The sequence below is a fragment of the Eimeria maxima genome, genomic scaffold (assembly GCF_000499605.1).
Source record: "Eimeria maxima Weybridge genomic scaffold, Emw_scaff459, whole genome shotgun sequence".
Classification (NCBI taxonomy): Eukaryota; Apicomplexa; class Conoidasida; order Eucoccidiorida; family Eimeriidae; genus Eimeria; species Eimeria maxima.
Window position 1 is genome coordinate 11960 of NW_013566520.1, and position 14769 is coordinate 26728.

Consider the following 14769-nt stretch of genomic DNA (forward strand, 5'->3'; position numbering starts at 1 on the left):
ATGCCAAATATTCCTTTTTCAAAGTGTGCAGAAGGATTATCAACTGCATGCGACCCGAAGTTGGGGAATATAAAGGTTGAATTCCCCTCACCCGATTCTATGGAGGAAAGGGAAGAAGGACGCGAGTCGGCTGTGCAAGACAAAGATGAATTACAAACTCCACCACCAGCTTCTGCTGCACCAGCTGCTGCTGTTGCTGCTGCAGCATCACCAGCTGCTGCTGTTCCTACAAAGGAAGGAGAAGACACTTTATTAAGTGGTGTTAACACCCAAGAAAAAGAAGAAAAAGAAGAAAAAGAGGAGAATAAACAAACAGAAAGAGAAGAGGAATTGCATGCAGATCTGCAAAGAAGGCAAAAACTCCGATTTTCAACTCGGGTGTATGGAGAGGGTAAGTTGAATCTCCTTCATCTTCTGCTGCTTTTGCTGCGTACTGCTCCCCCATAGTTCTTGCTGCTGCTGCTGCTGCTGCTGCTGCTGCTGCTGCTGCTGCTGCTGCTGCTGCTGCATTTGCTGCAGTACTAATCCGTCTGTGTCTTGTGTTTAGATAAACTATTTAAAGACCCCTCCTCTTCTAATACATCATATCCAGGTGTATGTACACCTCAGAGGAGACGCGTATCCGAAGGTGATATATCTTTTCGTACAAGAAAGGCATTTAATGCAGCAGATATAACAGGGCAGCAGGAGCAGCAGCAGCAGGAGCAGCAGCAGCAGCAGACCCAAAGGTTACCATCGAGGGTTTCTCAACTTAGGAGTTTCTTCGAGCGGCAGATACACAATGCACACTCACGAGACCAGCAGCAGCAGCAGCAGCAGCAGCAAAAACAACCACTGAGGCTGCGCCAGCAGCAGCAGCAACAGCAACAGCAGCAACAACAGCAGCAACAGCAGAAACAGCAACAGCAGCAGGGCCAGAAACTGCAACACCACCATGAAGAAAAACAGCAACCAAGACAACAATCAGGACAGGAACAAGAGCAGCGGGGGCAGCAAACGCAGGAGCAGCAGCAACCGGTACAGCAGCAAGAGCAGCAGCAACCGGAACAGCAGCAAGAGCAGCAGCAAGAGAAGCAGCAAGAGAAGCAGCAAGAGCAGCAGCAGCAGCAGCAGCAGCCTGAGGAACCCGTAGATAATGAAGAAGGAAGAGCAGCAGCAGCAACAAGAGGGCAGCTAACAGCAGCAAAGAAGATGCAACTAAGCAGCATCGATATTGCTGCTCGCTATGGAAAGCCTTATAGGCCGCAGCGCACTGCAGCAGCAGATGCAGCAGCAGATACAGCAGCAGATGCAGCAACAGTTACAGCAGCAGATGCAGGAGATAACAAGCAACAAGGAGAACAAGAACCAAACACTGAGGCTCTCTCTACTGCTGCTGCTGTTGCTGCTGCTGCTGCTGCTGATGCGATAGATACAAAGGGGAAAGACTCCGAGCTCGAGGAGACGGCAAAACGACCTGCAGGTTTTTCTTTATCAGGTAGAAGCAGCAGCAGAAGCAGCAGCAGCAGCAACAGCGACGACGAGGGGATAATTTCTTGTGTACGTACACCGGAAACTCGTCGTGAAGATGAACTATCGGCATTAACAGGAGAAAAAAGGGAAAAGTTTAATGATAGTAATGAAGGAAAAAAGAATAAAGAAGAATTAATTAATAATACACCTGAGGTGTCTGTACACCCTAAATCATTATTATGTGCGCATGCATCAAGAAGTATAGAAAGACTTGTTGCTCTTGTTGCAGAAGATGCAAAAAATTATGGGAAACCTTTACCTAAAAGGTTACTTACAAGACAAAATACAGAAGACGAAGGATAAAATAAATCATTAAATATTTTATTAAATAAATAATTAAATAAATAATTAAATTAATAATTAAATAAATATTCATTACATTGTTAGTGGCTTATAATGGGCATTTCTATGGGCATAGGTCGGTTGTTGCGGGTTCTGCCGCCGGCGCAGGGTGTACATACACCCCAAAAACCATAAATAAATAAATAAATAAATAAATATGTAATTAAATTATTAATTTAATTATAAATACTGCACATACGCCCTCCTCCATATAGTGAAGGGGAAAAGACAATTTTATTTCTTTATTTAGTTTTTTTAATTCATTTCTTCTTCCTTAGAGGAAACAAATGTGGAGATTGAACTAAAAACATTGCCAATATATGTATTAGCATACATAAATATATGCATATGTGTAACTGTTCTCCTTGTTGCCCATTGGTGCCGCTGTTTCTGATTAATTAAAACAAAAAATGTATTTACTTAATATATACAACTAATGTATTTCTTTAGCTTTTTCTCTTTTCCTTTTCTTTATATTTGTATGAACTCTGCATAAACTCTATTTACCAATCTATTTAATAATTTATCTGTCCTTGTTGCATACTTTGTTTATTGTTTCCTCAATAATTAAATATCTTTTCCCTTCTTTATTATTTTATAAGGAATTGTACAATAGCAATAAAAGTGTTTCTTTCTACGAGTAAAGGAAAATGAGGTGTATATACACTCGAGTATACATTCTGCTTGTTATTGTATCGTTGTTTGTCTTGTTAATAAGTACACAATTTGGCAACAAATAAAAAATTACTGTACAAAAGAAATAGAAAAAAAAATGTTTTTTTTTTAATTAAATAAACAATAAATAGCTGCGTTCGCCGCAGCAGTAAGGATACGGTGCCTATAAAGAAAAAACTAAAAAAAAAAAAGTATTATTGCTTATAACTAAGCATTAAACCTTTTTTGCTATATATTAATTATTTTTCCCCTATTTATCCCTTTTATTCCTTGTAAATAATTTTTAATTATTTTTTATTAATTTATTAATTATTCATCTTTAGGCAAAAATTGCCGCAAAGAAGAAATCGCCAACCCGCCAGCAACGCCAACATTAAGAGATTCAATGTATGCCGCCATAGGGAAAGAAATCCTATAATTAATAAATAAAAAGGAGAAAAAAACAGCAAACAAACAGGAAAAAAAGATGCTATTAAAAGGAAATAAAAAAGGGTATATATAGATAGACAGATAGATATACTTAAATAAGCAATAATATACAAATAAAATAATAAATAAAAAAGAGAACTAATAAACAAATAAAATAATAAATAAAAAAAAAAGGGGAATTAATGTACTTTATTGATTGTTGCAGAAGTGTATCTGAAGGTCCATGAGATTCGCTGCCTAAGACAAGACAAATACCTTGGTACTTCTTTTCCTCCATTTTATCTACAAATAAACAAAAAAAAGGAGAAAAAATAAAAGAAATAAATACATAAATGCATGCACAAGGATATTTATACATATACATATACATTATACATATGTATATATTAAAAAAAAAAGGATGTTAATAAAAAGGACAAAAAATATATTTTCTTGAGAATAAAAAAAGAGTAAAAAGGAAGAAAAAGAAGAGAAAAAAAATAAAAAAAGAATAAAAAAAATAAAAGAATAAAAGTTACCCTTTAGATAATTGAGATCATTTCCCTTAATATCTGCAGCAACGAGAGCAAGGTTATATTTTATACAAAAAGAAAAAAGAGAAGAATAATCACCAACATAATAAGGTATAGATAGATTATATCCTCCGCTTATTTCCTGCATACATACAACATAAATATTTAATGCTTCTCTTGTTCCTGCTGCTGTTGCTGCTGTTGCTCCTGCTCCTGCTACTGCTGCTGCTGCTGCTGCTGCTGCTGCAGTAATTTCTTACAAGAGTTTTCCAATTAAAAGGGTCTGCAGTTCCTTTAATAAAATAAATAAAATTAATATTTAATAAAGAAGAAGAACGTAATAATAAACCCATGTTACATGGATAACGTACACGATCTAATACTAAGACAAACCTAACAGTATAATACACACAAATATATATAACATATACTCCTTATTTATTCATTTATTTATTTATTTATTTTATTTTGTTTATTTATTTTATTTATAAGGAAATTGCCTAGTTACATTGATTAGGTGTACAAAGAAGAAAAAGAAGAAAAAAAAGAAGACTTCAATCAAATATTAGGGTTTAGGGTTTAGGGTTAATAATTTCCTTTTTACCTTAAAGAAGGGTTTAGGGTTTAGGGTTTAGGGTTTAGGGTTTAGACTTTCTTCTTACTTTGGTGTATTGAATGATTTAGATGGTGTTGGTGTCTTAAAGATAGCAGCAGCAGAAAGATGAATATTATTCTTCTTTGTTTTATTTAATTTATAAGAAGAAAAAGAAGAAAAAAAAGAAGAAGGAAAAGAAGAAGAAGAAGATAAAGAAGAAGAAGGAGAAGAAGAAAAAGAAGAAGAAAAATTATAATTGGATTTTCTTTCACAAATAATATCCATTATTTCTTTTGTTGCAGAAATACATTTTATATCTTGAGGTGTACGTACACCCCAATAAGAAAGAGGAATATTATTATCATGAATTATTAACATTGGCTTTATTTTTATATTTCTTTCCTCTATATTATCATCTTTTTCTTTATTTACATTATTATTATTAGTAGTAGTATTATTATTATTTATTTCTTCTTTTTCTCCTTCTTCTTTATTCTTTAAAGGATTACCATAACAAATTTCCTTAATAGTTTCTACACCAATTGCCACCATTTGTCCGCATGCAGCCCTAAGGCAAAAAAAAAAACAAATAAATTAATAAGTAAACATTAAAAATATTGTGTATATATGTGTATGTGTGTATATATATAGCAACACTAATAAGAATTGTTATTAATAGATATAGTAACAACAATAATACACTAATATACAAGAGGTAAATAATAAAGAAAGAAAAGACACAAAAGGATAAATAAATTATATTATATTTACTTGCCTGTATTTCCTCCTTCCTTTTAGTTTAAGGAAATGCTTAACAAGGGGATGATGTCTCGAGTGTATAGGCACCTCATTATTCTCCTTTTCTTTATTTATTGCTGTATATTCATCATTTATTTCTTGTATAGGAGGAAGAGTTGTGTCACCTGTTGCTGATAAGCCAGCAAAGCCAGCAGCAGAAGATAGACCGTCACCATCTCCTACTGTTGCTGCTGTTGCTGCTCCTGTTGCTGCTGCTGCTGCTGAGTCTAACCCATTATTTTGTACGTTTTCTCCTTTACATTTTTCTAAGTCTTGCAGCCAATGAGGAGTTGTGTAGTAGGAGGCGACCGATCGTTGCTGCTGTTGACACAGCCCATGTTTATATCCTCCCCTTAAAAGTGAAGGAATATTAATAGTGTTAGAATAGTAATTAAATGGGGTGTATATACACCTGAATGCACCACTATTAATGAACTCCTTTCGCGTTAATTGCCTACAAATACTCGTAGGCGGTCGCCCACCCATCGACGTAGGGTTCTTGCTCGAGAGCGAACTACTGTGGGGTGCAGATGGTTAGAAGTATTGATTTTAAAAAGAAAAGTTGAGTTTCAATACAAAAGAAATGAATTAAATAAAGAAAATCGAGGAAATAATCGGAAATACTGTGGCGTAATTGTGGGGGCATCCACACCAACAACGAACCTGTGGTGTATATAATATAGAACGTGTCAGGGAATGCGTCTATCAATAGAAAACTAAATAAAAAGAAATACTTAATAGCATGTAATATTAAAATATAATCAAAATAATTCAAATATAACAGGGAAAAACAAGAAAAAGTAGCAAGTTCGTCTATTTGAACTGCACGCATTTCACCACCTCCTCTTGGGCTGTACGTACAGCTCAGAATCGGCACACAAACAGTCCCAGCTCCTACACGCCGCCGATTGTGCCACATTTAAATGTATTTTTTTGCGTAGTTAAATATACAACCATACATTTTTCTTTTTAAATAAATCCCTGAACTCTTTTTTTGCCTGTGGGGCCTTCTCTGCCCCCTTTCCTCTCCTTTCCCCTCCTTCAACGGTTCAATTCCTTTCACCCCTTTCCTCCTTTTTTTCACGTTTTTTTTTCTTCTTTTACGTTGAAAATGGTTGAGAAGGCCACTTTGGACGCAGTGAAGGCTGAGGAACACCTCAGGTATGTCAATTCATTGGTTACCGTCTTCCTTCCCCCTCCTTCATTTTGTACATAATCATCCTTTCGATTTCTTCTTCCCTATTCGCTTATTTGCCCCTCTTCTTGTGTTTTTTCTTTGCCATTTTGCATCTTTTACTCCTTATATGAATAGAAGTCATCGTTATACTTGTTATACTTTGCATCCTCTTCCTCCTCTTCCGTCTTCCTGTCCAATGTTGTTTATTGAATCTTCCCCTTCCCATGGGTATAATGGGGTGTATGTACATGAATTCATTGTATTTTTTGTGTTTTTTGTTCCTTTTTCTTTTTTTTATACAGAGAAGTTATTACAGCAGAGACATGGAAGGATATGAGCAGGAAGGCAGCAAGAGAGAAATTAGAGGAAAAGATGGGTCTAAAGACGGACAGTCTAAAGGATCATAAGAAAGAAATAAATGAAATTATTGACAAAATTGTTGAAGAACTTAATGAGGATGGAGAAGAGGAAGAATCTGTACGAGTTTATTTTTTTTTTCCTCCCCTTATTTATATATTTATTTGACCATTGAATATACTGCCTCCTCTTCTTCCTCTTGAGTTTGTGTCTGCTGCTGGTCTCTACTTCTTCTGTCTGTCCGTCTGTCTGTCTGCTGCTGCTGCTGCACTTTTTCCAGTTCTCCTCATCAGTTATGTTTATCCTTCCCTATTGTGTGTATATTCATTGACTGCATGCATATATATACACCGCTAAACCCTAAACCCTAAAAGGGTTTAATGGGACACACAAGTATATGTTGTATTTTTTTTGTCTTTTTCTTGTCTGTAAACTTGAATACATATATATAATTATCTAATAATCTCTATATAATAAAATAAATGAATTATTATTTCTTTTTTTTTTCTGTATATATACTACCTTAGGAGGAAGAAGAAGACGGAGACGAGAGCTATGATGATGAAGAATCTGAACAACCAAGCAAAAAACAAAAAACAGGAAATGGACCACCTAAGAATCTTAAAAAGCTTCAATGTAAGAAAAAAGAAGAAAAAAAAATATATATGTATATTTCTTTTTTCTTTTTTTTTCTTCTTTTGCCTTTTCCCTTTTTAATTGCATTTTGTTTTATTTATTTATGCCATTTAATATAATAATAGCTAGCTATGTATAGCTAGATAGCTAGCTAGCTACCTACCTATGTATATATATAGTTAGATATTTGCATATTTCTTTTATTTTGTATAATAAATATATATATTTAAATTATGCATTTCTTTTCTTAATTTGTTTGCTTAATCCTTCCTTATTATATATCATCATCTTCTGTTGTCTTATTTGTTTTTATTTTTCCTCCTTTTTCTCTTTCTTCTTTTATTCCTCAGCAACAATGATGGCTAAGTCTACGTTCTTAGAGAAGGCTCCTGTCTTAGCCTCGAAGATTGGCGACGTTCAATTCGAGATGAAGCCAAGAACATTCAGCAGTGGATCCTGTGGATGGTAAGAAGAATAAATAAATAAATAAATAAATAAATATATATGCATGTATATATTAGGGTAATAAATATAGTCTATTTAATATATAATAAGAGAAGAGGAGGGATATATATTGATATATTTTATTTTATTTTATTTATTTGTTTATTTTTTTATTTATTTCTTAATAGGTTCCATGGAAGCAAAGTTGCTATTAAGGTTGGAGACCAAGAGATATGGTGCCAATTGGGTGTTAACTGCACAGGTAAGATAATAAATAAATATTATATATTTATTATTATATAGTATATAATATGTATTATTTATAATATATATAATATAGATGTGTATAAATCCTTTATAATTTCTTACTAGTTATAGTTAGGGGATTGCATCTAGTATTTTTTTGTTGCTGTTTTTGTTTCTTTTTGTTGCAGTATTAGGAAGCAAAGAATGGCGTGATGGCAAGGGAGCAGCGAAGGGAAAGAAGTAAATAATTTATTTAGATGAATTACTTTTTAAATAAAGTCTGTTATTGTTAGGTGTATATATACATATAATTAATTGTAACAGGCAGACAGGCCTTTATACATAAGGAAAAAAAAAGGTGAAGGTGTATAAATCCCCAAATATTTCCCTTTGTTTGCATGCAGTTAACAAATTCGTTAGTAGAGGTCATTTATTAAAGTCTTAAAAAAAGAAAAAATTAAAAATAATTATAATGGGGAGGCACATGTCCTTGCTTGCTTTCTTTTGTTTTCTATTCAAAGAGATTGAAGTGTACATACACCTCAAGGGATAGATATTGTTTTTGCTTGTCTTTTTGCCTTTTTGTCCCTTTTATTATCTCTTAACTAAACAAAATCTTCCGGTTCCCGTTTAATATCTTCAGTTTATTTCAATTTATCCATATAATAATGCAGCACTTTTGCCTAAATTAATTCCTATTCTCCGTCAGCTACAAAAAAGTAAATAATAATATAATTCCCTTAGCTTTACCTCTAAATAAATTTATAACGCCATTATAAATTATATTGGAATATTTAGAGTATATAGTACTTGACGCCTCTGCTGCATGCACGCGGATGTACTTTGTACATTATTTATAATTAGAACTACTCTTAGATTTTTTGCTTCTTGTAGCGTAGCGGTTACTTTGTTACACCCGAGGCGATCCTGTCCTCTCAATAAATTTTTATATTTCAGTAGGAGTTATGCCTCTACCTGCAAACGGACGGCTGTACCGTGCAAAGCAATATGTATGTGTGTGCATACAAGCGAATACAATATATATATACAAGGTAACCGTCACAAAGAAAGCAATCTACATGAATAGTAATTAAAAATAGTGGTATTAGGTTATACAGCGTAGAAAGGTAGCAGAGGAAAACGATTACAGCAAGAGCCGACTACGGGGCTCGAACCCGCGACCACCAGCTTAAAAGGCTGGCGCTCTACCGACTGAGCTAAATCGGCGATGCTTTGCACGTATTTGCTTCTATTTATTGTGCTCCTTGTTTTTGTTGATGCAGCAGCAGCAGCAGCTAAAAGCAGCGTGCTTGTATTTCTTTGTAGCCCGGCAGCTCCCTACGGAAGCCTTTGGCCAACAAGGCCTACCCCACAGCTCCCTGCTGCACAGCTTGCTGCTGTTGATGGTGCTAGCATGCAGATTGAAAACACGTTCTCCGTGTTGCTGTTAGTTAAACTGACAATTCTCTGACACTTCCTACTCACTCTCAACAGCCGCTGCTGCTGCAGCAGTTCACCGCCTTTTCCTATGTGCACCTGCTGCTGCTGTTGTACTTCTGCTGCAGCTTTCGTTGCAGCAGCAAGTACAGCACCCGCTAGTGAGTGAGATTATCACCCTAATAATCTTGATGAATATAAATTATATATAATATATTATATATGCCTAGTCACATGTTCACAGTGATCTGCCTTCCAGAAGGAAATTGTTGAGTCTTCGGTCAGCCTCTCCTCTACACATCGCTTCGGTCAAAAGTTGCACACCTAATTGCACGAATGCTCAAATGGGAGTTGCTATTTATACTTTTTTTAATATTTAAGCAAGGACTTGAGGGGGAGAAGGTGTAAAGAAGTTGATCGTAGCAGGCACAGCAGCAGCATACGTCGGAGATCCCATCTACACGGAACCAATATGTGCATATGCATACTTATGTAATGTAAATATATATGCATTCCGTGAGCAACTATATTTATGTACATTTGAATACTTTTCTAGTGCAAATATATGTTTATTCTGTGAGTAAATATGTTTATTTGTTAACACACACGAGGTGCGCAAGGCGCTAGATTATATATCATCAAATTAAGACGTTATACAACAGTCTGGTGTAATCTAAACAAAGAGACACCGGAAATAAACAATTGTTCAAATTAAACGAATTAAGATTGAAGACCGGCAAATGGGCCAATGGTCACTCCGCTGCATCTGTGATGCCTTGTGCAGTCCTGAGGAAAGTTGGCATAGTTATGCTCGTTATTTTTTTTGCGATTGTTTTTACTATTATTTAGGCTTTAATTGTTTATTGTTTTTAAAGTGCTTACAGTTGAAATATGCACTCAGATTCCGCCAAATTGGGGGCATCGTACACCTTGCATATCCGCTGGTCCCCTTTGCCCTTCCGCAGTGACAGTCGAGTGGTGGATGCATGGCCGAGCACATGTCCTCCGACTTGGCGTACAAAAATCCAGGAAAATTAGCGAATGAATTAAATTAATATTTTTATCAAGTTAAAACTAGGGAATTATCTTGTGTTTAATACAATTTACAAATCCAGGCTTCTCCTGGGTTTATCGCAAACGTGCAAGGACTTACTCGGCTTGGTCGGATTTGCAACGAACGTCAGTCCACCTCCAGGGTCTGACCTGAGATTAGGAAAGGATAATGAATAAATTGATTGATAAAAGGATAAAGGAGAGGATAAAAGAGCAAACGGGAGGAATACTGTTTTTAGTATCTATAATATAGATGGCATATTTAGATGTGGGGTGGTGTTTGCTAGAGACGCACATGACTTGATTTGTTAAGACAACTGCTATGTTGTATTGCTCTGACATCTTCGTTAAACTGCTGAGCATTTTATTCAACTTTTGCTGTCTGTCTGCCAGTTCGCCTCTGCCGCTGTAATCGACTCGAAACAGCGCCATTATGGAGTCAACGAGAAGAAGAGCTAAAAAGGAAACACAGCAGTTAATAATTCATGAAAAATTAAAACAATTAATGTATAGGAAAAGGAACAGAATTCTCCCTCTCAAGACCTTGAAATGCTCACCGAATTTCTCCTCGCTCATCTGAAAAAATGGAGAAAATGAGAAATAATTTAACAATGGAATCGAAGGAAGAACAAATTTAAATCAACATTATTGTTTATTAAATTCAATTAACAGAGTTGATTAAGACGAACCTTTGCTGCAGCGACCGTAAATAGCTGGTGCATGTGCTCTGTTGTGTAAGCACGAGCATACATAATATTATCAAGAACTCCTGCACCATCTAATCCGAATCTTTCAGCAATCAGACAAATTTTCTCTGGCCGAAATGTCGCCTCTGTGTCTATATAGCAAACCTGAACAAGCCCCCATACAAGTGCATCTTCTTGATACAGCAGTAGGAGGAAACACAAACAACAATACTTGCCTTCCCACAGCCACCGCCCATCTCCCGAGGCAACTGAGCTGTCACACACAGTGTGTGGCATATTTGCGTTTTGCCGCAACGATTTTCTCCGAAGATTTCGGTTATAGACATGCTTTCAATGCCTCCTCCTAGCAATTGATCAAGTTGTGGTGCCCCTATGCAAGGACAAGGGAAATTAATAACTAATTGTTGGTGGTGGATTGAGTACAACGCAAGGTGAGGGCTTTTTTTCATTTAAACTTGCTTTTGTACTAAGAAAGAAACGGACCTGTCGTTATTTTCACCACTTTGGCTCGCCGGTTTATCAGTTCGCCACCGCTGATGAAAGAATTGCACAACTCCAACTTCATCGCGGCTTCAACGATCTTTTCAACTTTCGCCTCTGAAAGCCCTTTAACAAGCGCCAAATCTTTTTTCTGACACATTACTAGTGATGAAAATGACGTAAAATCGACGCGTTTCTGCTTACGGTCGTCTGGATCACTGATAAAACCGTGCAATAACCGGCAGCTCTCAGCTTGGCAATATCGGACGCGTTAACGCCGACATTTTGGAGTTTGTCCTGCACTAGGATTGAAGCAATGGATAAAATAAAGGGAGACATGATCGACCCACTATCGCGATGAAATGCTCATCACTGTTGTCACTCAGATCAGGCGCTAGAACCGGTACGGTCCCGGCGTGTTTACGGGCGGATTTGCTTTCCCCAAGAGTCGCCATTTTAAAGAATAATTGATACGTAAATGAAAAAAAGACCAAAAAGCCTATCGGTTAGCCTCTTTTTTTCCTGAAGTATGCGAAAGCAATCGCGAAGCGCACAGATCATCCACTGCTTGAATGCTGTCTGTACACGATTTCTTGGGCACATGACGCATATCTTCAACTATGCAATTTGTAAGACGTTCTTCAGGCAAATGTTTCATAAATAAGGTGGATAATATCTTTTAGGTACAAATACAAGTAACTCAGCATCAGGCTACATAAAACCCGTTGATCAAGTTTTGTACATTTTCGCTATTCGTGCTGGTGTTTTTGGTATAGTTAGTTTTCACATGTGTTCATGTGGATTCTCCGAGTTATGCACAGAGAGGCTCAATAAAAAACAGCAAAAGTGCGGTCGGCGTTGAATCGCCGTGCAGTAATAAAAGGCAGGGATATGCACCGCTTGCACAGGAAATACTTGTTTATATCGCAGGCAAACAATTAACTCTAACTGGCTCAAGAGCAAATGGGTTTACCCCAAAAATCCACTTGCGAAAGTATATTAATTGACTAAAAATTGTACTAGTTGGTTGGGTTGAACTCATTTGCTTAGTGCCTCACGTGCGTTTCCGCGAGTTCAGCCCCTTCAAGGGGAGGTCGGCGTCTTGTCCACTGCCTCTGTTCCTCTTTTCTTTACATGTTATTTACTATTTTGCATTTATTTTCTCATTTTTGTCTGCAAATACGTTTTCGTCTCCCGCGAAAGGTAGGACCGACGCTTCGCGCTCTACTCTTGGGGCTGGGGAAACGACCCGGGCAACTTAGAAGGTTTCTAGGCCTTGAAATGGGGAGCATTCTCTTTTTTATGTTCATATTGAAGAAGGACTTCTTTCATTGTTTCTAATTATCGTCCTTTTCACTTTCGGGAAGGCCCCCTTCCTCCCAGTCTATGTTTTCTTATCGGCCACAGCGGCGGGGCCCTTCCTTCATTTTGAATACATATATGCACGTTATATACACAAATCTGTTTCTGAAGACACGCATAATCTATTTTTGATTATTAACTTTGTTTTTAAAGTGCCCTCGTAAGACGGCAAATCAATCGGTGACTCGCCGAAGGCCATTTGTGCCGCCCCCATCAACAACTGAAGGAGAGCGTTTGTTTGCCTTACAGTTGTTGTTTGGTTAGAGGGAAACAAAGAATAATTCGATATGATTTCTTGCTCCATCACCCTGAGGAACGTTCCGCTTGGCGATTCTTTCTAAGCGTCTTGATCACATTGTGATTGGGGCGCTATTTGTTTTGATTGATTTTCCTTCTCTGTTTTCCCCCCTTTTCCCCCTTACTATTTGCATTCAAGGCCGTACGGCTTGCCATCTCCCTTGTCAACTACAACAGCACACCTTAAGGCTCCGATATTCTCCATAATCCTCCATAATCCTTCTCCAAAATCTGTGGGAATTGAATGTTCACTCTTCTCTCTTTAGCGACTGCAACGGAGTCTTATATAGATCATCCCCTTTAACTCTGCACGTCCTCTGTTTCCTTCAGTTAGACCGCTGCCTTCTTTAATTTCTCCTTTTTATAATCACGGCAGACAATGGAGGTCCCCGATCTTTCACAAATAGACGATGAGGAGGTGTTGACCCTTGTGCTTCTTGACTCAACGCATCCTCAGGTAATGAATGTGATGAGCAAGAAAGACGTATCTTGGCTAAATTCCCTCTTCCGTTTCCTGCCTTATGTGTAACATTAGGTTAATGTGCATTCTTGTAAACTGCCATTAATTGATAATATTAAGCATGAACACACTCTCTGTTTCCCCTTCATTGCATGCAGATCATCGCTGCTGCAACTGAGACGAAAAATTCTCTCTTGGTATCGGCAAACCAGGTGCGTTTGAATGAAGCCTAAACTTCCAACGAATCGGTTAACTTTTTATTTATAACCATACCACCGTTGAAGGTGTTCCCTTAGTATTCCGTTCGTTTCGTTTCTTTCTTTCGCCGTATTGCACAGGTGTAGGTTATTTCAGATGCATTTGGCGCTTATGTTAACTAGAGATATATTTGGAATGAGTGCATATGGTTATCACGTATGGTGTGTCTGCCGGCCTTTCAGATATTGAAATCCCTGGAGGGGAAGAAGGACTCGTTTGTTCGTTTCGCGAAGAACTCTGCGGAGAATCCGCCCGAAGAGAAGGCGGTTGAAAAGAAAGTCGACGCAGAAATCGGCAGAGAATACGTTGAAAGTTTGTCGAAAAAGATGAAAGCTGTCGTCGATGCTTCTTCGAAGCTCACCTTCGAGCTTGTGAGACAGGAATGATATACTGAAAGCCATTGCTATAAACACGTTAATTCAATCTTTTGCTTTCTAACTCGTATTTTCTCGCTTTCTGTTACTTTGCAGGATGGCATTTCATTCCCAGTTGTGAATCCTGTATGGGGGACAGAGAAGAGCGTACGTCAGTCGCGGAAGTTTCTCGTTCAACTGCTGGAGGTAAGCGCAAGCCCAGCAACATCTAACTCTCCACTTGTCGGTTCCTTTCTCTTGTTTTGCAATGAGGGCATTAAAACGACATTTAAAAATAGGCAATTAGTATCCAGCAACTACACAGCCACCCATAGTTATCGTCAGCTTCAGCGGACAAGGAGGCAGGATGGCAAAGACTTGCTTCCTCTCATGCTGTTATCGTTAGAACTCTACGTGGAGTAAAGTGGGATAAAATGCAGCAATAGACCTTTCAGAAAGGGCTGAAGCTTATGCTGCATTTGCTCGCCTTCTTGAGGCGGCCTTGTGTTTGAACGTCTTTCAGAAAATAACCAGTAGGGGAGAGGCGATCATCCTCTTCCTCTCCTCAGTTTTGTCGAAAATGCCCCCACCCCCTTCCCCACCCCCTCCTCCTCCGCCTCCGCCCGTAAATGTTCCTGC

The 14769-nt window shown here is 37.5% G+C and overlaps 4 protein-coding genes across 4 annotated transcripts; 3 read left to right on the top strand and 1 right to left on the bottom strand.

Moving 5' to 3' along the window:
* EMWEY_00033950 (hypothetical protein, conserved) lies at window positions 1–1815 on the top strand (the record flags this gene model as incomplete). Its single annotated transcript, XM_013481904.1, has 2 exons — window positions 1–391; window positions 548–1815. The coding sequence occupies 2 exons, from the start codon at window positions 1–3 to the stop codon at window positions 1813–1815; spliced, it is 1659 nt and encodes a 552-aa protein (XP_013337358.1).
* A 4159-nt stretch (window positions 1816–5974) lies between these two features.
* On the top strand, window positions 5975–7967 carry EMWEY_00033960 (hypothetical protein, conserved; the record flags this gene model as incomplete). Its single annotated transcript, XM_013481905.1, has 6 exons — window positions 5975–6024; window positions 6343–6517; window positions 6925–7033; window positions 7384–7498; window positions 7666–7739; window positions 7912–7967. 6 exons carry the CDS (start codon window positions 5975–5977, stop codon window positions 7965–7967), a joined length of 579 nt encoding a protein of 192 aa, XP_013337359.1.
* A 2071-nt stretch (window positions 7968–10038) lies between these two features.
* Window positions 10039–11770, bottom strand: EMWEY_00033970 (meiotic recombination protein DMC1-like protein, putative; the record flags this gene model as incomplete). Its single annotated transcript, XM_013481906.1, has 8 exons — window positions 10039–10169; window positions 10314–10363; window positions 10509–10668; window positions 10771–10789; window positions 10903–11064; window positions 11136–11290; window positions 11404–11618; window positions 11751–11770. 8 exons carry the CDS (start codon window positions 11768–11770, stop codon window positions 10039–10041), a joined length of 912 nt encoding a protein of 303 aa, XP_013337360.1.
* A 1668-nt stretch (window positions 11771–13438) lies between these two features.
* Window positions 13439–14553, top strand: EMWEY_00033980 (hypothetical protein; the record flags this gene model as incomplete). The annotated part of the gene is made up of 4 exons (XM_013481907.1): window positions 13439–13516; window positions 13678–13731; window positions 13960–14148; window positions 14248–14553. The coding sequence occupies 4 exons, from the start codon at window positions 13439–13441 to the stop codon at window positions 14551–14553; spliced, it is 627 nt and encodes a 208-aa protein (XP_013337361.1).
* Window positions 14554–14769: the final 216 nt, after the last annotated feature.